Source organism: Salvelinus alpinus, chromosome 29, assembly GCF_045679555.1.
Source record: "Salvelinus alpinus chromosome 29, SLU_Salpinus.1, whole genome shotgun sequence".
Lineage (NCBI taxonomy): Eukaryota > Metazoa > Chordata > Actinopteri > Salmoniformes > Salmonidae > Salvelinus > Salvelinus alpinus.
In genome coordinates, this window is record NC_092114.1 from 27,348,637 (window position 1) to 27,370,613 (window position 21,977).

Here is a 21,977-nt window from a genome sequence, read left to right on the forward strand (position 1 = left end):
CTTGTCTCGGGTCGCCCCCATCTGATGGCAACACCGCCATCCTGACCGTAGTGGATCGGTTTTCCAATGCCGCCCACTTCATTCCTCTCTCCAAGCTATCCTCTGCCAAAGAGATGGCCCAGCTCATGGTGCAGCACGTCTTCCCGATCCATGGACTGCCAGTGGACATGGTTTCCGACCAGGTACCACAGTTCACATCCCGGTCTTGGAAGGCGTTCTGCACAATCATTGGGTCATCGACCAGCCTGTCCTCCGAGTTCCACCACAGTCCAAAGGCCAGTCGGAGTGAGCCAACCAAGACCAGGAGACGATTCTGCCTGCCCTGACCCTGAGTCTGCCTGCCTGCCATGCTGTACCTTGCCACACCACACTGGATTATTGACCCCTCCCTGCTCTGACCCTGAGACTGCCTTCCATTCTGGACCTTTTGCACCCTATCTGGATTACTGACCTCTGCCTGCCCTTGACCTGTCGTTTTGCCTGTCCCTGTACAAGTAATAAACATTTATTACTTTGACACTGTCTGCATCTGGGTCTTACCTGAAACGTGATAGACACAAAGTGTGCCCACTAAAGACAGACATCAACTCAACATCTATTCCACGTTCAGTTCAGCATAATTTAATTAAAATGATGTGGAAACAATGTTGATTCAACCAGTGTGTGCCCAGTAGGTGTTTTTGTTGTTGTGTGTGTTGCACTTAAAATGGTCCGTGAAGAAACATGTGAGCTTAAAAGGCTCCTTGCAGTGAAGAAATTAAGATGCGATTAACTGGTCAACAAAACATTATGCCATTAAAAATCTTGTGTTAACGCATTATTAACGGGTTAACTTTGACAGTCTTCAAAAATAAACATTTATGAAATGTTAACTTGTCAGACACTGACATTTTCGGTTTTCTGTAGTGATAATCTGAAGCAGATAAATAGTGTAACATGATTTGGAAAGTATTCAGACCCCTTCCTCTTTTCCACATATTGTTACGTTAGTCATAAATAATTGTTTTCCTTATCAATCTACACACAATATCCCATAATGACAAATGAAAACAGGTTTTTAGAAATGTTTGCAAATTTATTACAAACATAAAACAGAAATACCTTATTTACATAAGTATTCAGACCCTTTGCCATGAGACTCCGAAATTGAGCTCAGGTGCCTCTTGTTTCCATTGATCATCCTTGAGATGTTTCTACAACTTGATTAGAGTCCACCTGTGGTAAATTCAATTGATTGGACATGATTTGGAAAGACACAAACCTGTCAATATAAGGTCTCACAGTTGACAGTGCATTTCAGAGCAAAAAAACAAGTATGAGGTCGAAGGAATTGTCCGTAGAGCTCAAAGACAGGATTGCGTCGAGGCACAGATCTGGGGAAGGGTACCAAAAAACGTCTGCAGCATTGAAGGTCCCCAAGAACACAGTAGCCTCTATGATTCTTAGATGGAAGAAGTCTGGAACCACCAAGACTCTTACTAGAGCTGACCACCCGGCCGAAGTGAGCAATCGGGGGAGAAGGGCCTTGGTCAGGGAGGTGACCAAGAACCCGATGATCACTCTGACAGAGCTCCAGAGTTCCTCTGTGGAGATGGAAGAACCTTCCAGAAGGACAACCATCTCTGCAGCACTCCACCAATCAGGCCTTTATGGTAGAGTGGTAAGGCGGAAGCCACTCCTCAGTAAAAGGCACGACAGCCTCCTTGGAGTTGGCCAAAAGGCACCTTAAGGACTCTCAGACCATGAGAAACAAGATTCTCTGGTCTGATGAAATCAAGATTGAACTCTTTGGCCTGAATGCCAAGTGTCACGTCTGGAGGAAACCTGGCCCAATCCCAAGGGTGAAGCATGGTGGTGGTAGCATCATGCTGTGGGGATGTTTTTCAACGGCAGGTACTGGAAGAGTAGGCCAGATTGAGGGAAAGATGAACGGAGCAAAGTACAGAGTGGTCCTTGATAAAAACCTGCTCCAGAGAACTCAGGACCTCAGACTGGGGCGAAGGTTCCCCTTCCAACAAGACAATGCAGAAGTGGCTTCGGGCGAAGTCTCTGAATGTCATACCCAAGAAGACTCGAGGCTGTAATCGCTGCCAAAGGTGCTTCAACAAAGTACTAAGTAAAGGGTTAAAACGTATGTAAATGTGAATTTCTTTTGATCCCCATACAGTACACCTTATGGTACATTAGACATAGCAACAGGAACACAGGCTATAGTAAAGTTACTCATGTTCTGTAGCTAACTATGGTTCCTTATAGTAATTTCTCCCTTGTGTCCAATTTCACTAAATACTGCTTCTTACAATACAGGTGATAAAGCTTCAGTCTGGCTGGGAACGTGTAATTAGCAGTAGTTCTGTCTTTTGTTATTTTTCATCTTTCTTTTTATCATGGTCTTACACAATGTTTTTACGTTACACTGATGTCTTGTGCTTATTATCTGAATTGGGGAAGAATGTAGGATTAGAAAAGAAATCTCTATAAAATGTATAGACTTTATTTATCACCTTTCATAGAAAACATAGTAGCCAAAAGCACTTCTGAAATGAGCACTTACTGAACAATGTAAAATGACAAGCAAGATACAGAGTAATACATACAAATATTAAAGTAATATTTAATTAGCCAGTAGTGCTGACTGTGGGATTGATGGCAAACATTTCTTACAGTAAAAAAAATTATAATACAATCATTGCAAAGAAAAACTATCATTTGAATCTGATATTTTTTGTAGACAGAGACCCAGACCAGACTAACAATGTTTTACATTCTTATATTATGTTTACGGAGTCAACTAGAATGAAAACAAATAGTGGAAATGAGGAAAAACACATTTTAATGTGACTTATAAAGAGGTATACAAAAGAAAACCTTTCAAAGCAATAGGGGTATACACATATAGGGGTATACTTAATTTAACTTGTAAGGCAAACAATTTAAATAGGATACATCAAATGTTATATTTGTGAAAAATAGCAAAATGCCTTATTATATCCTCCTGGTAGGTGGAGGCCGAAACACTTCGTCGGCATCATAGGACACAAGACCAAACTCTTTCAATCTGTTTGACAAGGTTTTTATTGCCTTTGTTTTTATTCCCGTACGATCTCTTACCCTTCTGAGCCGTTCGTCTTCATTCCAGAGTAATTTGCTCAGGCTCTCCACCTCAGCACAATTACCATAGATGTTGTTGCCAGTCGGAGGATCTGCGTGCTCGAGCTTGAAGAGCTCACGGCAGGGTTTACAAGGTGGCTTTTCTGTATGGATGCTATCCACACTAAAAGCTCTGCATCTGACTGGCCTTATAAATGTCACAGGCGTTTTTTCCATAACAGCAAGTGACACATAATGGTGCCATGTGTGTACACAAGATGAGGCAATCAGGATCTTTCGTTCCTTGTACCCAGTGCTGGACAAAGATGCCCCATAGTAATGAAACATCGGTTTATGTTGGTCATCAGTGTAGTAGGAGACGCATATTGTTGCCGCGATCAAGTTGTGATCACCAACCAAACCCAATCTTGTGATGAGATTGGACAGATGGTTTTTGATATCATCTTCTGTGTCCTCTTCTGTCCTTAGGGTGACAACCTGCAAACATATGACTATCAAAATTAAAATACTAACTTTGGTTGCTTTGACCAGTTCTATTGTGTAGTACATTAAAGTATAAGAAGTCACTGCTCTTGGTTGAAGTAATTCCATATGGTATGGAACCCATTTTCAAACAGAGCAAAACAAATCCCTGTTGTAAAGAGCACATGAGAAATAAGCATATTTATTTCACCAAGTCAGTTAAATGAGAACTCATTCTCATCTACAGCAATAATCTGGGGAACAGTTGAGAAAGATTGAATGAGCCAATGTTAGGAATTGGGGTAGTTCAGTGTTAGGCCATAGCAAGACAGCACACTACGGCAGAGTTCAAAGCTGAATACATTGCCGACTCCTGCCAGATCTCACAACGCCTGGATATGTATTTAACATATCAACTAACCACATCATATCATAAATTAATCTGATGTCCCATTGCACAATCGATGACGTGACACAACCATTGGTTGATGCGATGATGAGATGCAATGTCTGCAATGTAGAGCACGACCTACTACTTCCACACCCCATCCCTAGGTGGCAGCAGCAACTGGTGCAGGTGCTGGGTTCTGCTATTGAGGCCTGATAAGCATGTGCTTGCTATCAGTTGTGAGCCTTGCAACATTTTATATGTGTGAATACTTTTGTTTGACCATGCCTTTTGTGTTTTCCTTTTTTTATAAATCATTATTTTGGGCACCGCCATTTTGGACTCTAACCTGCTTGGACTGGCTGACTAAGAGAGTCAAGACTGAGCTGTCTCCTACAGACACACGCATCCAACACCTAGGGCCTCATTTATCAAAGGTGTATGTGCACAAAAACGCTGTAAACCTTGCGTGGACCAGTTTTCCTGCAAAAGGTTGGTATTTATTCATTTTGAACTTGACGGGAAAGTCTGCTTATCTCCACTCAAATCTCAAACCATGTGTATGCACAAATTCTAGTGGTTGATCAACTGTATTGCAAGCAAACATTGTTCTTTTGGGGGAAATTGAGGTGTTCGATTCACAGGAATTATAATAATGGTAGGCTAATAAAAATATTATAACATAGGCCTAATGATTAAAAAAATATGCATTTGCGGTTGGTAAGGAAACCATGCAGCAGCATGTCACCTAATATCTTTATTTTACATGTATTATACAGGCTGAAATCATAATCATATTGCAGGGCATGTCTCTCCTCTGACATGACTGGTTTATTAACGCTACACAACACATTTTAGGCTACAATTGCTCATTTAATATCCATGCTCGAAAGTAAATAGACTGGTAGCCTATTTAAAATATTTGACAGTATGAGTAGGTTACAGTATTGCTGTGCAATATGAGGCAGGAGATAGAAACACAATCATGTATTGATGAACAAAATATTGAACAACAATTCCTGTTTTGCATAGAAGTGTGGGCAGTAGACAGCATTTACTTTTAAATTGTTCAATAGACAATCTTGCAGAATGCACGGCCAGTGTTTTGGCACTTGCAGCATGCATTTTTTGTTTAAAGTCACTGCAACAGATTAACACATTCTGCCCACCCCACTACAGAAATGGGATCAGCTTTGCCATTGCGCTTTTTTTGTTAACATAAAATGTGAATGGAGGGTGTTTTCCAGGCGGGGTTGTAACGCTCATTCACAAGCGCAGCAATATAGTTTGGCTCTGATTTATCAATGAAATGCATATACTGTATGTTGTGCATACATAGAATAGATTAGAATCTACGTGTTAATCCAGAATTAAATGAGAGATTTACGCAGGTTTCAGAAATGAATTGAGAATGCCTCATAAATTCCAATTACATTCTTAAATTTGAATTGAATGTGAATTAGTAAACAGGATACATAATTTCAATTCAAATTTGAATGAAAGGAAATAGAATTGATTTCAGTGAAATTCAAATGCCTCCTCTATTCTACCTTAGGTGTAGTCTATAGATATACACATGTTGTACATAAAACATACAACATATCATTATATACATGCATATAAGATATTGATGAAACTATTGATTAAAATGAATGATCAAGGAAAACAAAACCTGTATGCAAATATACAAAGTTATTATATTTAATTAATTATTAACATTTTGTTAAATACGGGGAAGATACGGAAGTACTATCTGGACTATCCAAATTAACTCTCATGTTCTATGATAGTGGAATTTCCTTTGAATTGCACTGAAATAATTATGCTTCCTGTCACTCAAATTCAAATTCTACATCCGGTGGGGTGTGGCTAATTTAACTAGAATTTCACTCATGAGTTGAATGGGAGTCAATTCCAAACTTCTGAAGTGAGCCCAATCCTGATATGCTTACTTCTTACATCAATGCACACATTCAGACAGACTGGACAGGTGGTTTCGTAACACAATTCGAAGCTGGGATGATTAGGTGGTCATGATGGTATAACTAGTTTGGGAATTTAACCAGAAACCAGGGTTAAAACATATATTCTTGTGATAGGTGTCAGGAGATCTTTAGTGACAACAGAGTCGGGGACATTTGGATCTCCATTACACCAGCATAAAGAGTCCCCCCTACTGGCCTTCCAGCAAGGATCGACCAGGCCCAACCCCGCCTATCTTCAGAGACAAGCCAGCAATGAGATGCAGGGTGGTAGAACTGTTGGCAGTGTAAGTCCATTTACTTCGTTTTTAAGAACCTTAAGTTAAGAAACACTAACCATATCTAGTAGACAGGAGAAGGGTGTCCGACGAGGCAGTTTCGTGCTGTAACTCGCCAGTGGTCTCGGAAACACTTTCCTCACTCTCTCCAGCATCCCGCTTGACAAGATCATTTCCGGAGAGCACTTTCGTACATGTATGTTACCTAGGAAAAAGATGCTATGAAGCATCTTGAAAACACAAAGTTAAAGCCAGCCTGTAAGACTTCCTGTTAATTAATTAATTAATTATAACCCCAAATGTTTTCATGGACACTGCTGTGTTAAAGGCCCATTGCAGCTGTTTTTATATCAATACAAAATCATGTCTGTGTAACAGTTAAGTACCTTACTGTAATAGTTTTTCATTCAAATTGACAAAAATAACTTTTTAGCAAAAAACTATTACTCAAAAACAAATTTTGATAGGACTCTATGGGAGTGTTCTTGAAGCACCAAGACTCTTCCCAGAGCTGACCGCCCGGCCAAACTGAGCAATCGAGGGAGAAGGGCCTTGGTCAGGGAGGTGACCAAGAACCCGATGGTCACTCTGATAGTGCTCCAGAGTTCCTCTGTGGAGATGGGAGAACCATCGAGAAGGACGACCATCTCTGCAGCACTCCACCAATCAGGCCTTTATGGTATAGTGGCCAGATGGAAGTCACTCCTCAGTAAAAGGCACATGACAGCCTGCTTGGAGTTTGTCAAAAGTCACCTAAAGAATTCTTGGACCATGAGAAACAAGATTCTCTGGTCTGATGAAACCAAGATTGAACTCTTTGGCCTGAATGTCAAGTGTCATGTCTGCAGGAAACACGGCACCATCCCTACGGCGAAGCATGGTGGTGGCAGCATCATACTGTGGGGATGTTTTTCATCGGCAGCAACTGTGAGACTAGTCAGGATGGAGGGAAAGATGAACGGAGCAAAGTACAGAGAGATCCTTGATGAAAACCTGCTACAGAGCGCACAGGACAGACTGGAGCGAAGGTTCACCTTCCAACGGGACAATGACCCTAAGCACACAGCCAGGACAACGCAGGAGTAGCTTCGGGACAGGTTTCTGAATGTCCTTGAGTGTCCCAGCCAGAGCCCGGACTTGAACTCGATCTAACATCTCTGGAGAGACCTGGAAATAGCTGTGCATCCAACCTGACAGAGCTTGAGAGGATCTGCAGAGAAGACAGGTGTGTCAAGCTTGCAGCATCATACCCAAGAAGACTCGAGGCTGTAATCACTGCCAAAGGTACTTTAACAAAGTACTGAGTAAAGGGTCTGAATACTTATGTAAATGTGATATTTCCGTTTTTTATAAATTTGCACAAAAAAAACGTCATTATGGGGTATTGTGTGTAGATTGATGATTTAATCAATTTTAGAAAAAGGCTGTAACGTAACAAAATGTGGAAAATGTCAAGGGGTCTGGATACTTTCCAAATGCACTAGGGAGAAATATAGGCAATCATGGTTAGCCAGGATGGATCCTGAGATAATGTAAGGGTTGGACATGCCAAGAGATGAGTCCTGACTGGTCTGTAATGTCACAAGCTGCTGTCTGTAAATCGGGGGCTTCCCTGGTCATTGTATACAGTAGATAATATTTGCTACTGCTGATTTTTGGAAAGGTACACCTATGGACAACTGCATAAGTGTTTCTACAGCTCTCAAAAGCATTGCTGCCCTGAATTTAGTTGGTGCTATCAACAAAGCTCAGTAGGAAAAAGTAGAGCGACTACTTTCTGGAGGGAAATGCCGTGTTGACTCACATGCATTAACATTTGAATTCTTAAAGAGATGGGTGGGGCTACGGCTTAGGAGGGTGTGAATGACACTGAATAGGCGTACACAAAGAAGAGCTCTCGAACAAGTGTGAAAATCTTTCAAGAGCATTTTGCCTACTTGTTTCCTTTAGTGTGGGATAACAAGTTTATTACTTTTCAAAGCAACATAATATCCCATGTTTCCTCCAACTACAGTGTATGATATCCATTATGAAGGTCTGAGTCTGTACTTTTAAAGTGTAAAAGGGATAATGGTCATTTTGGCAATGAGGCCATTTATCTACTTCCCGAGAGACTGATGAACTCGTGAATACCATTTTTGTGTATCTCTGTTCCCATAGACTACCAGTCATTGCGCTAACACTAGTTAACAATTGTGCTTACGCTAGTTAGTGACTTCCTTCAAACTGCACATAGATACATACAATTTAATGTTACCCACTTGTTCATCTGACTTTGGGAAAGTAGATAAAGGGCCTAAATCCCAAACTAGCCCTTTAAGCTCACTTAGAGAAATTCCATCACAATTAACATCCAATACATACCTCTTCTGCTAATGTTATAATGTGCATATTTTCGTGATTTGCACAAAGTTCCACCACTCCGCAAATTATTTTTGCTGCATTTGTTTGGAAACCGTCCTCACTTCGAAAATCTTCTGCCCTGCGATAGTCAACATCATATTCAGAAAATTCCCATCTGATCATTCTTGATTCGACCACTTTGTCATTTTATGAAAGCATTACTCTGTGGGAAGATCTTAATTCACTGATTTCTCTTAATTAAACAAGTTACAAGATCATGAACTTAGCCTACTATTTGATTTTTGTAACAAGATGCTTCTGTCTAACAGATTATGACAACTTTTCAGATAACTGGTTATTTTCATTTGACCATATTAAAAGATAGTTGTTCTATGCTAATATAACATTTTACAATGTCATCTATACATTTTCAAAATTATACATATATCGTGTGAAAACTTTAAGCAGCTTACCTTTCCAAAAACCTCTGCAAGAGCAACAGAAAAGATGATGACCTTTATTACAACAAATTGTAATTTACATTAAATTAAACTTCTAATTATCACAACTCAACCAGATAAATAAGATTCTTACTGTATCAGCCATGTTCTCTGCGAGCATTGACGTGTGTAGCCTGCCACAAAGTTGATGTGAACTGTCAAGTGTATAATAATCACATGACACCATGTAGGAGTGGTTGTCCACAAGGTTGGCAACACATTGCACGAGCTGAATTTCCTTAGCTGAAGCCCCACCCACATGGCCAGAGATTCCCCTCCCCACGTTTCCCAGGTATGAATTTTAGTCCCTCACTAGAGGGGAAGGAAGAACACAAGCAGTATTTCTGACATCAAGGAGAGAAAATTATAAGGGCTGTCAGTGCAAAAAAACTAAATGCGACAGTGGTGTAATACATAATTCAAATCTCCAAACATGGTTAGTGTTATTATAATATAATTACTTTTTAATCTAACAGTCTGTCATAATTGACTATGACACATTTTTTTACTTTTCTGCCATATGCACTTTAGTGAACTTTAACTTCCAGCTAACCTAAATGTTACACTATTTGATTCCCACCAGGGGTTTACTTGAGATCAGGGGTGGGAGAGGTTCATCAAATGTGATAAAAAATATACACTGCTCAAAAAAATAAAGGGAACACTAAAATAACACATCCTAGATCTGAATGAATGAAATATTTTTATTAAATACTTTTTTCTTTACATAGTTGAATGTGCTGACAACAAAATCGCACAAAAATGATCAATGTAAATCAAATTTATCAACCCATGGAGGTCTGGATTTGGAGTCACACTCAAAATTAAAGTGGAAAACCACACTACAGGCTGATCCAACTTTGATGTAATGTCCTTAAAACAAGTCAAAATGAGGCTCAGTAGTGTGTGTGGCCTCCACGTGCCTGTATGACCTCCCTACAATGCCTGGGCATGCTCCTGATGAGGTGGCGGATGGTCTCCTGAGGGATCTCCTCCCAGACCTGGACTAAAGCATCCGCCAACTCCTGGACAGTCTGTGGTGCAACGTGGCGTTGGTGGATGGAGCGAGACATGATGTCCCAGATGTGCTCAATTGGATTCAGGTCTTGGGAATGGACGGGCCAGTCCATAGCATCAATGCCTTCCTCTTGCAGGAACTGCTGACACACTCCAGCCACATGAGGTCTAGCATTGTCTTGCATTAGGAGGAACCCAGGGCCAACCGCACCAGCATATGGTCTCACAAGGGGTCTGAGGATCTCATCTCGGTACCTAATGGCAGTCAGGCTACCTCTGGCGAGCACATGGAGGGCTGTGCAGCCCCACAAAGAAATGCCACCCCACACCATGACTGACCCACCGCCAAACCGGTCATGCTGGAGGATGTTGCAGGCAGCAGAACGTTCTCCACGGCGTCTCCAGACTCTGTCACGTCTGTCACATGTGCTCATGTGCTCAGTGTGAACCTGCTTTCATCTGTGAAGAGCACAGGGCGCCAGTGGCGAATTTGCCACTCTTGGTGTTCTCTGGCAAATGCCAAACGTCCTGCACGGTGTTGGGCTGTAAGCACAACCCCCACCTGTGGACGTCAGGCCCTCATACCACCCTCATGGAGTCTGTTTCTGACCGTTTGAGCAGACACATGCACATTTGTGGCCTGCTAGAGGTCATTTTGCAGGGCTCTGGCAGTGCTCCACCTGCTCCTCCTTGCACAAAGGTGGAGGTAGCGGTCCTGCTGCTGGGTTGTTGCCCTCCTACGGCCTCCTCCACGTCTCCTGATGTACTAGCCTGTCTCCTGGTAGCGCCTCCATGCTCTGAACACTACGCTGACAGACACAGCAAACCTTCTTGCCACAGCTCGCATTGATGTGCCATCCTGGATGAGCTGCACTACCTGAGCCACTTGTGTGGGTTGTAGACTCCGTCTCATGCTACCACTAGAGTGAAAGCACCGCCAGCATTGAAAAGTGACCAAAACATCAGCCAGGAAGCATAGGAACTGAGAAGTGGTCTGTGGTCACCACCTGCAGAACCACTCCTTTATTGGGGGTGTCTTGCTAATTGCCTATAATTTCCACCTTTTGTCTATTCCATTTGCACAACAGCATGTGAAATTTATTGTCAATCAGTGTTGCTTCCTAAGTGGACAGTTTGATTTCACAGAAGTGTGATTGACTTGGAGTTACATTGTGTTGTTTAAGTGTTCCCTTTATTTTTTTGAGCAGTGTATATTTTAAAGTTAACAGAAATACTTATTTGTATAGCACCTTTCCTACACAAAAACCTGCTTTACAAAGAAAAGATTCCTGGAGGATCCTTTAGGGGTTCCTTAGATTGCTACACCAGGGGAACCCCTGAAGGTGCCTCCAGGAACCTTTTTATTAAGGTTCTCTACATGTCAAGTATTGAATTTCAAGCACAGATTATACTACAAAGACCAGGGAGCTTTTTCAAAAGCTTCATAAAGAAGGTCAGTGATTAGTAGATGGGTAACAATATCAAATCAGACATTGAATATCTCTTTAAGCATGGTATAGTTAATAATTATACTGTAGATTATATATTAAACCACCCAGACACATCAAAGATAGTCATCCTGCTGAACTGAGCTGCAGGACAGGAATGAAACTGCTCAGGGATGTTACCATGAGGCCATTGGTGACAACAGCTACATAGTTAAATGGCTACATAGTTAAATGGCTGTGATGGAAGAAAACTGAGGATGGACCAACAACATTGTAGTGACTCTCAATAATAAACTAAACGACAGTGAAAATTAATACAAATATACAGAATATAAATATTCCAAAACATGCAACAAGGCACTAAAGTAATACTCAACAACAAAAAAACACAGCAAAGGAATACACTTTTTGGGTTAAATGCAAAGCCTTACAGTGCATTCAGACCCATTGACCTTTTCCATATTGTTATGTTACAGCCTTATTGTAAAATGTATTAAAATGCTTTTACCCCCTCATCAACCTACACACAATACCCCATAATGATAAAGCGAAAACAGGTTTGGCCGTTTCTCCAATTCATCTTTGCAGATCCTCTCAAGTTCTGTCAGGTTGGATGGGGAGCTTTGCTGCACAGCTATTTTCGGGTCTCTCCAGAGATCGGGTTCAAGGACATTCAGAGACCTGTCCCGAAGCCACTCCTTTGTTGTCTTGGCTGTGTGCTTAGGGTCGTTATCCTGTTGGAAGGTGAACATTTGCTCCAGTCTGAGGTCCTGAGCGCTCTAGAGCAGGTTTTCATCAATGATCTCTCTGTACTTTGCTCCCTTCATCTTTCCCTCAATCCGGACTAGTCTCCCAGTCGCTGCCGCTGAAAAACATCCCCACAGCAGACCTGTGCCTCGCTCATCATGCTTCACCATAGGGATGGTGCCAGGTTTCCTCCAGACATGAAGCCTGGCATTTAGACCAGAGAGTCTTGTTTCTCATCGTCAGAGAGTCCTTTAGGTGACTTTTGGCAAACTCTAAGCGGGCTGTCATGTGCCTTTTACGGAGGAGTAGCTTCTGTCTGGCCACTCTACCATAAAGGCCTGATTGGTAGAGTGCTGCAGAGATGGTTGTCCTTCTGGTTCTCCCATCTCCACAGAGGAACTCTGGAGCTCTATCAGAGTGACCATCGGGTTCTTCGTTACCTCCCTGACCAAGGCCCTTCTCCCTCGGTTGCTCAGTTTGGCCGGGTGGCCAGCTCTAGGTAGAGTCTTGGTGGTTCCAAACTTCTGATGGTGGCCACTGTGTTCTTGGGGACCTTCAATGCTGCAGATATTTGTTGGTACACTTCCCAGACCTGTGCCTCGCTCTATGGACAATTCTTTCGACCTCATGACTTGGTTTTTGCTCTGACATGCACTGTCAACTTTGGGACCTTATATAGACAGCTGTGTGCCTTTCCAAATCATGTCCAATCAATTGAATTTACCACAGGTGGACTCCAATCAAGCTTTCGAAACATCTCAGGGATGATCAATGGAAACAGGATGCACTTGAGCTCAATTTCGAGTCTCATAACAAAGGGTCTGAATACAACATATGTAAATAAGGTGTTTCTGTTTTTATTTGTATTACATTTGCTAAAATTTCTTAACCTGTTTTTGCTTTGTCATTAAAGGGTATTGTGTGTAGATTGATGAGGACATTGTTTTATTTAATCCATTTTAGAATAAGGCTCTAACGTAACAAAATGTGACAAAAGTCAAGGGGCCTGAATACTTTCATAATGCACTGTATTTTTGGGGCAAATCCAACACAACACATCACTGAGTAACTGCCTCCTTAATTTCAAACATGGTGGCTGCATTATGGTATGGGTATGCTTGACATGGGAAAATACTGGGGAGTTTTTCAGTATAAAAAGAAACGGGAAACAGACAAAATCCTACAGGAAAACCTGCTTCAGTCAAATCAGATATTATTTGTCACATGTGCCAAATACAACAGGTGTAGCCCTTAACCAACAATGCAGAGTAAAAAAAAAAGGTTGAAAATATTTGCTAAAAAAATAAAGTAACATTATAAGTTAGTTTAGGTAATTGAGGTAATATGTGCCTGTAGGTAGGGGTAAAGTGACTATGCATTAATAATAAACATTAAGTAACAGCAGCATAAACAAAGGGGTCAATGCAAATAGATACCAGCATACTGATGAGCATTATATATAATTTGCAATATAAATATATGCAAAAGGTGCATGAAGAGTGCAATAGATAAACATTTTGGTTACTCAACCATCATCAGTGTCATAGGGAACACCTATCTTATATTAAAGAGGATAAACACAGTTTATCACAATTAGAACGCGGCTTCTTTTTGGGGTGTTCTACTGTAGCTCTTTCACACTGCTTCTCTGGCATCTGTTGAGAATACATTTGCCAATATGAGGAATGAATCCATAAGAATGACAAAATAATGTCTAAGTAGAGCTTGTCACATTGAATTCGCCCTGAATAAAACCTTTTCATTGTTGTTTATGCTTGATTTAAACTAATAACACATTTATAAAATGATTTACAATTAAGGTGCAAAGTATAACAAAAATTAACCTTTTTTTTCTGCATGATCTGCGTTGGTAATTTGCGTTGGATGATTTCAAGGTTTTTCATAAATTCTTCTTCTGTTGACTTCAGGAAACACTTATGTGCATCCTCTTTTTTCTGCATCTCATCACTGTCACGTTCAACATCAGACCATTCTTCTGGTGTCTGAAAAAGTGGATTTAAATAGTTGTAACATTAGTGGCCTGCCCTTTGGGGTTTAGCCGCTAAACCTCTACTTTCAAATAATTGTATAAGTATAATAATACTTCCCTCTTGAAACTTAATTATAAGGTAGACACATACATCGCTAATCAGTTTTGATCTTACCATGTCTGCAAAACACTGGCCACGGTAGAAGGTTTTGATTCCTGGGTAATTCAGCCCTGATTCAAACAGATTTTTCATACTCTTTGCAACCAGATGAAGACACTCTGTCTCGTAAGCATACACCTTCCAGTCCTCACCTACCAAAATCAACAGTTGCCCACTCTCTGCCTCACACTCATCAAAACCATCTATTACACCAATCACTACCATCTTCACTTCCTCTTTAAGGTAGAATTTGCTCAACTCTTCTATTTCTTTCTTGTTTCCTTTGTAAACAGTGTCGTCTTGGTGCCCGATCTTCAACGTGTACTTTTTTTTGTCAAGTGAAATCCTTTCATTACAATGTGCTGTCACTTTGTCTGAAACACATCTAAACAAATCTATTGAAAACACAAAAATGCAACATTAGTACACAATGTAATATGTCATATGCGTGTTATTTCACTTATCTTCAACAAGAGCAAGATCATTACAATTTCTCAGAAGCCTGAACAACATACCTAATAGCCATCACCCTCCACAAATTCCAACCAAAAGCAGCTCATAGATTATGTTAACACAAGGTATGTGGACACCTGCTCGTCGAACATCTCATTCCAAAATCATGGGCATTAATATGGAGTTGGTCCCCCCTTTGCTGCTCTAACAGGCTCCACTCTTCTGGGAAGGCTTTCCACTAGAAGGTGGAATATTGCTGAGGGGATTTCCATTCAGCCACAAGAGCATTAGTGAGGTTCGGTACTGATGCTGGGTGATTAGGCCTTGCTCACAGTCGGAGTTCCAATTCATCCCAAAGGTGTTCGATGTGGTTGAGGTCAGGGCTCTGTGTAGGCCAGTCAAGTTCTTCTCCATCACTGGAACTAAGGGGCCTAGCCCAAACCATGAAAAACAGCCCCAGACCATTATTCCTCCTTCACCAAACTTTACATTTGGCATTATGGATTCGGGCAGGTAGCATTCTCCTGGCATCCGCCAAACCTTGATTTGTCTGTCAGACTGCCAGATGGTGAAGCGTGATTCATCAGTCCAGAGAATGCGTTTCCACTGCTCCAAAGTCCAATGGCGGCAGGCTTTACACAGCTCTAGCCGATGTTTGGCATTGCGCATGGTGTTCTTAGGCTTGTGTGCGGCTGCTCGGCCATGGAAACCCATTTCATGAATCTCTCAAAGAACAGTCTTATGCTGACGTTGCTTCCAGAGGCAGTTTGGAACTCGGTAGTGAGTGTTGCAACCACGGACTAGCGATTTGTACATGCTACAGCACTCGGAAGTCACGTTCTGTGAGCTTGTGTGGCCTACCACACAGTGGCTGAGCCGTTGTTGCTCCTAGATGTTTCCACTTCACAATAACAGCACTTACAGTTGACCGGGGCAGCTTTAGCAGAGCAGAAATTTGACAAACAGACTTGTTGTCATATGACGGTGCCACATTGAAATTCACTGAGCTTTTCAGGGAGGGCTATTCTACTGCCAATGTTTGTCTATGGAGATTGCATGACTGCATGCTCGGTTTCATACACCTGTCAGCAAAAGGTATGGCTGAAATAGCTGAATCCACTAATTTGAAGGGGTGTCCACATACTTAGTGTAGCTGTGGTGAATGATGTAACCTTGCTGCCTTGTCAGTCTTTGATTTTGTATCTTGGATTTTGCACAACAACTTGCATATTTGCACTTCTTATCATATTGCACTTATTCTAGGCTATATGTACTGTATATACTGTGCCTTAGAAAGTATTCACACCAATTGACTTACTCATTTTTTTATTGTTTTTATGTTTATCATAAGTTCCAAAGAGTAAAAATGTCCCTCAGTCGAGTAGTGAATTTCAAGCACAGATTCAACCACAAAGAACAGGGAGGTTTTCGATTTTAAGAAAGGCATTGATGTTTATGGTTAGGTACACATTGGAGCAACGATACGCACCGCATCGATTATATGCAACGCAGGACACGCTAGATAAACTAGTAATATCATCAACCATGTGTAGTTAACTAGTGATTATGATTGATTGATTGTTTTTTTTAAAGATAAGTTTAATGCTAGCTAGCAACTTACCTTGGCTTACTGCATTCGCGTAACAGGCAGGCTCCTCGTGGAGTGGAATGTAATCAGGTGGTTAGAGCGTTGGACTAGTTAACTGTAAGGTTGCAAGATTGAATCCCCCGAGCTGACAAGGTAAAAATCTGTCGTTCTGCCCCTGAACGAGACAGTTAACCCACCGTTCCTAGGCCGTCATTGAAAATAAGAATGTGTTCTTAACTGACTTGCCTAGTTAAATAAAGATTAAATAAAAGGTGTAAAAAAAAACTTTAAAAAACGGCCAAATCGGTGTCCAAAAATACTGATTTCCGATTGTTATGAAAACTTGAAATCTTGAAATTGGCCATTCTGATTAATCGGTCGACCTCTAACCTGGATTGCACGATATTTGCCCATTGTTATTTTTAAAGGTCTTCAAGCTCTGTCAAGTTGGTTGTTGATCATTGCTAGACAGCAATTTTCAAGTCTTGCCCTAGATTTTCAAGCAGACTTAAGTGAAAACTGTAACTAGGCCACTCAAGAACATTCAATGCCGTATTGGTAAGCAACGCCAGTATAGATTCGACCTTGTGTTTTTGGTTATTGTCCTGCTGAAAGGTGACTTTGTCTACCATTGTCTGTTGGAAAGCAGACAGAACCAGGTATTTCTCTATGACTATTTTGCCTGTGCTTAGCTCTATTCCGATTTTTTTTCTTTAAAAAAAACTCCCTAGACCTTGCTGATGACAATCATACCTATAACATCATGAGTGGTACTCAGTAATGTGTTGTATTGGATTTGCGCCAAACATAATACTTTCTGTATAGGCTTCCTTTTCAATCTGTCATTTAGGTTAATATTGTGGAGTAACTTCAATGTTGTTGGTCAATCCTCAGTTCTCCTATCAAAGCCATTAAACTCTCTGATTTTTAAATCACCATTGGCCTCATCGTGAAATCCCTGAGAGGGTTCCTTCCTCTCCAGCAACTTAGTTAGGAAGGACGCCTGTATTTTTGTAGTGACTGGGTGTATTGATACACCATCCGAAGCCTAATTAATAACTTCACCTTGCTCAAAGGGATATTCAGTGTCTGCTTTTTTTTTTTTTTTTTTACACATATAGCAATTGGTGACCTTCTTTGCGAGGCATTCAATACACATAAGTATATATTTTTAAACCTGCATATTTAGCTAAAAGAAATCCAGGTTAGCAGGCAATATTAACCAGGTGAAATTGTGTCACTTCTCTTGCGTTCATTGCACGTAACAGTTTGGGCCGCCTAATTTGCCAGAATTTTACGTAATTATGACATAACATTGAAGGATGTGCAATGTAACAGGAATATTTAGACTTAGGGATGCCTCCCGTTAGATAAAATACGGAAAGGTTCCGCATTTCACTGAAAGAATAAACGTCTTGTTTTCGAGATGATAGTTTCCGGATTCGACCATATTAATGACCTAAGGCTCGTATTTCTGTGTGTTATTATGTTATAATTAAGTCTATGATTTGATAGAGCAGTCTGACTGTGCGATGGTAGGCACCAGCAGGCTCGTAAGCATTCATTCAAACAGCACTTTTGTGCGTTTTGCCAGCAGCTCTGCTGTTTATGACTTCAAGCCTATCAACTCCTGAGATTAGGCTGGTGTAACCGATGTGAAATGGCTAGCTAGTTAGCGGGGTGCGCGCTAGTAGCGTTTGAAACGTCACTCGCTCTGAGACTTGGAGTGGTTGTTCCCCTTGCTCTGCAAGGGCCGAGGCTTTTGTGGAGCGATGGGTAACGCTGCTTCGAGGGTGGCTGTTGTCGTTGTGTTCCTTCCTTCGAGCCCAGGTAGGAGCGAGGAGAGGGATGGAAGCTATACTGTTACACTGGCAATACTAAAGTGCCTATAAGAACATCCAATAGTCAAAGGTTAATGAAATACAAATGGTATAGAGAGAAATAGTCCTATAATTCCTATAATAACTACAACCTAAAACTTCTTACCTGGGAATATTGAAGACTCATGTTAAAAGGAACCACCAGCTTTCATATGTTCTCATGTTCTGAGCAAGGAACTTAAACGTTAGCTTTCTTACATAGCACATATTGCACTTGTACTTTCTTCTCCAACACTTTGTTTTTGCATTATTTAAACCAAATTGAACATGTTTCATTATTTATTTGAGGCTAAATTGTTTTTATTGATGTATTATATTAAGTTAAAATAAGTGTTCATTCAGTATTGTTGTAATTGTCATGATCACAAATACATAAAAAAAAAAAAAACAACAACATCCGATTAATCGGTATCTGCTTTTTTGGTCCTCCAATAATCGGTATCGGCGTTGAAAAATCATAATCGGTCGACCTCTAATCCAGGTGTACAAAGCTCTTACAGAGTATTTTGTGTAGATCGTTGACAAAAAACTACAATGAGATCCATTTGAATCCCACTTTTTAACACAACAAACTGTGGAAAAAGTCAAGGGGTGTGAATACTTTCTGAAGGCACTGTATGTTGTATCATATGGTTTTATGTTGTGTGTTTTTATAAAACAAATTTAGGCTTCACTCAAATTGCCCATCTGGGACAGTAAAGATGTTCTGGTTAGGTCAAGAAGAAATTTCCGGAGAAACTTCAAAGTGTGAAAACTATCGATCATTGGATAATGTTGGAACAATCTTTCTCTGAAGTATGAACAACAAACATCTTATGTGTAACTCATCACCTTCCACAATTACAAAGATCATTAGACTAAGATGGCTTCAGGTATGAATAGGCAGTAGTACCTTCAATCTGGCATTGTAGGAAAGCATTCATAATAATCCCCGTGGTGCTGTTTGAGAGGAATAACCAAACAATTAGACAATATGGAACAATAGCATTTTGGTTTAGAATACATCTTCTGTCATACAGTACCAGGTCACCCATAAAAACATTTCATTGTAATGAAACTTAAAGCTACAGTCTGGCATTCTATAAAATTAAAATAATAAAAAGAAAAAGAAGATCAACGACCAAACACTTATTAGACAAGCAACTGATGGATGGGGTTTGATTATCTATTTAAAAAAAATATTGCCTAGTCAGGACATTATTACCATTCCAGCTGGCTGATAGGCATTATTAGGTAGGTAATGTTAAACTAGGGGATACTTCCTCAATTCACAACATGGAAGGCAACACGTTTTCTAAAATTCCATGTGTAGTTGCATGAGGTTTGTTTGAATTTAGAAAAAAATTATACTTCTTCCAAATGCTGACCTCTGACGTCGCCTACTAAGAAAATGGAAAAGTGACTTTTAAACTTGTTGCATGCTATTTTATGTCAATCAAGGTTAGGTTTAGGGTTAGAAAAATGGTGACCATTACAGCTATAGGTGCATTGTGTTACAAATGAAGGTTAGGATTTAGGGTTATGGCTAAAATAGGTTATACCTAGGGTTAAGGCAAAAAAAAGTATGGGTTTATAGCTCTTGCTTCTTCTTGTGGCCTTTTGTGGGTACTACATAACTCATTCGTGACACTTGTTAGGTTCATAATCTGAGGTAGCAACTGCGTCAGATCTACAGATCAAGGAGCTAGACCTTTACATTTGGTTTGCAACTCAGTGAACATGCGCAGCATTCGCTCAATTTGATGTGAAAAAACAGATTTCGACGCATATCAAATTACCCAGCAGCCATTTAGAAACAACAAATCGTAAAAAAAAAAGGTTATATCTTATTATTATTATTTTTTTAATGGCTGTTTAAATCGGCCACATCTTGACAAAGAGGAGAGGGACATGCATTTTGTTCAGGTTTACACCTTTTCTGAAAAAAAAATATGGTTAACCATGACCATAAAAGGTTTAACGGCTATAGTGATCGTTTACATTCGGTTAACAACAACCCATGCGAACAGTTATATTGTGCTTAAAGTAGCCGTAACATGTTACAAATAAATTACATGAGGTAATCCTCCGGGTTCCAGAGAGCAGGTCTCAGTGCCAACAATAGCGAAGCCGGCATTGCTTGATGTATACGGTGCCCAATAGAGCTAATAGGAGCTGACAGTGAAAAATGCGCTGAATTAAATCCTGTTTTTCCGCGATCACTTCAAAATGACGGCAAGCAGCTAATATTATGAAACTGGGCTCCACGGCGGATGCATTTAACTAGTTTTTATCAGAAAAAAGTTTTGTTAAAAATGTAATGTGTCCAGCCTAGACTACTGTAGTTGGCATTAAACAAAGGCTAAACAAACATACCAATTTGACTTGAAGGAACAGAGGGGTGTAGTACAAAGCAGGATCAATTAGTTACCTAGCTAACTTTGATAAACAACCAGAAATAACTACTGATTTTATGGTTCATGTGTTTTTGGTTGTTGATTCAATTATATCATTCCCATTTCAAGGTTATCTTTAACTAGTAGGCTAGCTTTTTTTTTATTTTATTTTTTTACTTGCTATATTGTATTTACTTCGCCACCATGGCCTTTTTATATTTTTATTTATTTATATATATATATTTTGTTTGCCTTCACCTCCCTTATCTCACCTCACTTGCTCACATTGTATATAGACTTATTTTTCACTGTATTATTGACTGTATGTTTGTTTTACTCCATGTGTAACTATGTGTTGTTGTATGTGTCGAACTGCTTTGCTTTATCTTGGCCAGGTCGCAATTGTAAATGAGAACGTGTTCTCAATTTGCCTACCTGGTTAAATAAAGGTGAAATAAAATAGTCAAGACTAGTGACATTTCAATAAATGTTCTCTATTTTTATCTACGTTGTCAAATGAGACATCGTTTTGTGACTCACCTGTTCATTCTGACAGAAAATAGTCTTCCTCTTGAATAGAACCATTGATCTGCGTCCTTCAACCAAAGGACCTTTATTTTATATCCTGCTATTCCTGCCTGCTGAATGTTTCCCTTCCTTGTTAGCTGCTCCTCCTCATTTGCAAATGTGGAGACATGCAAAAACAGTGTTGCCAACTTAGCGAGTATTCAGACCCCTCTAGCAACACATTTTCAAAAAAAATCGACTAGCAACAAATATAGCGACTTTTTCTGGTGTTATTGGAGACTTTTAGAGACTCTGACGTGAAAGCACGTATCGTTCTTACTCTTCTCAATGAGCAGCGGGTGCTGCCGTGGGCCCCACCCCGTCCTAAAGCATTCACAGGCGGTCCAGTCCTCGCGCAGCAGTCCCTCCCAGCTGCAGTCAGAGCAGGAGCTGTTCATCCCTCCACGTCCAGACTGCAAATGAATCGCGCATGCGGGAAGCCGCCGCTATCTGATTCCGCCCTGGTTTGCATTCAGGGCGGGATGTAAACGTAAATGTTCTGTCTAAAATAAATCACTGCACAAAAATAAATCACTGCATTTGACTCACACAGCCTCAGTCACTTACTCACCTTGTCCATTGTGTGTGTGCCTCTCTGTGACATAAGCTAAACATCTCATCATGTCTCAGTCTAAACTGTACTCTCAAAAATACAGAAAGGAATGGGAATCAAACCCTGAATTCAAAG

The 21,977-nt window shown here is 40.5% G+C and overlaps 1 protein-coding gene and 1 long non-coding RNA gene across 3 annotated transcripts; both read right to left on the minus strand.

The window, feature by feature from the left end:
* Window positions 1–2,478: 2,478 nt before the first annotated feature.
* Window positions 2,479–10,509, minus strand: LOC139559417 (uncharacterized). Its single transcript, XM_071375426.1, has 5 exons — window positions 9,159–10,509; window positions 9,038–9,051; window positions 8,586–8,703; window positions 6,281–6,451; window positions 2,479–3,588 (listed from the first exon to the last, which is right to left on the minus strand). The coding sequence occupies exons 1-5, from the start codon at window positions 9,249–9,251 to the stop codon at window positions 2,986–2,988; spliced, it is 999 nt and encodes a 332-aa protein (XP_071231527.1). The 5' UTR covers window positions 9,252–10,509; the 3' UTR covers window positions 2,479–2,985.
* Window positions 10,510–13,457: 2,948 nt separating this feature from the next.
* On the minus strand, window positions 13,458–21,695 carry LOC139559418 (uncharacterized). Of its 2 annotated transcripts, XR_011671756.1 has the most exons (5): window positions 21,263–21,693; window positions 19,240–19,286; window positions 14,442–14,821; window positions 14,121–14,279; window positions 13,458–13,931 (listed from the first exon to the last, which is right to left on the minus strand). It is a non-coding gene; the product is annotated as an uncharacterized lncRNA (long non-coding RNA). The 2 variants fall into 2 exon arrangements; XR_011671755.1 differs by having other exon boundaries at window positions 14,442–19,286; window positions 21,263–21,695.
* Window positions 21,696–21,977: the final 282 nt, after the last annotated feature.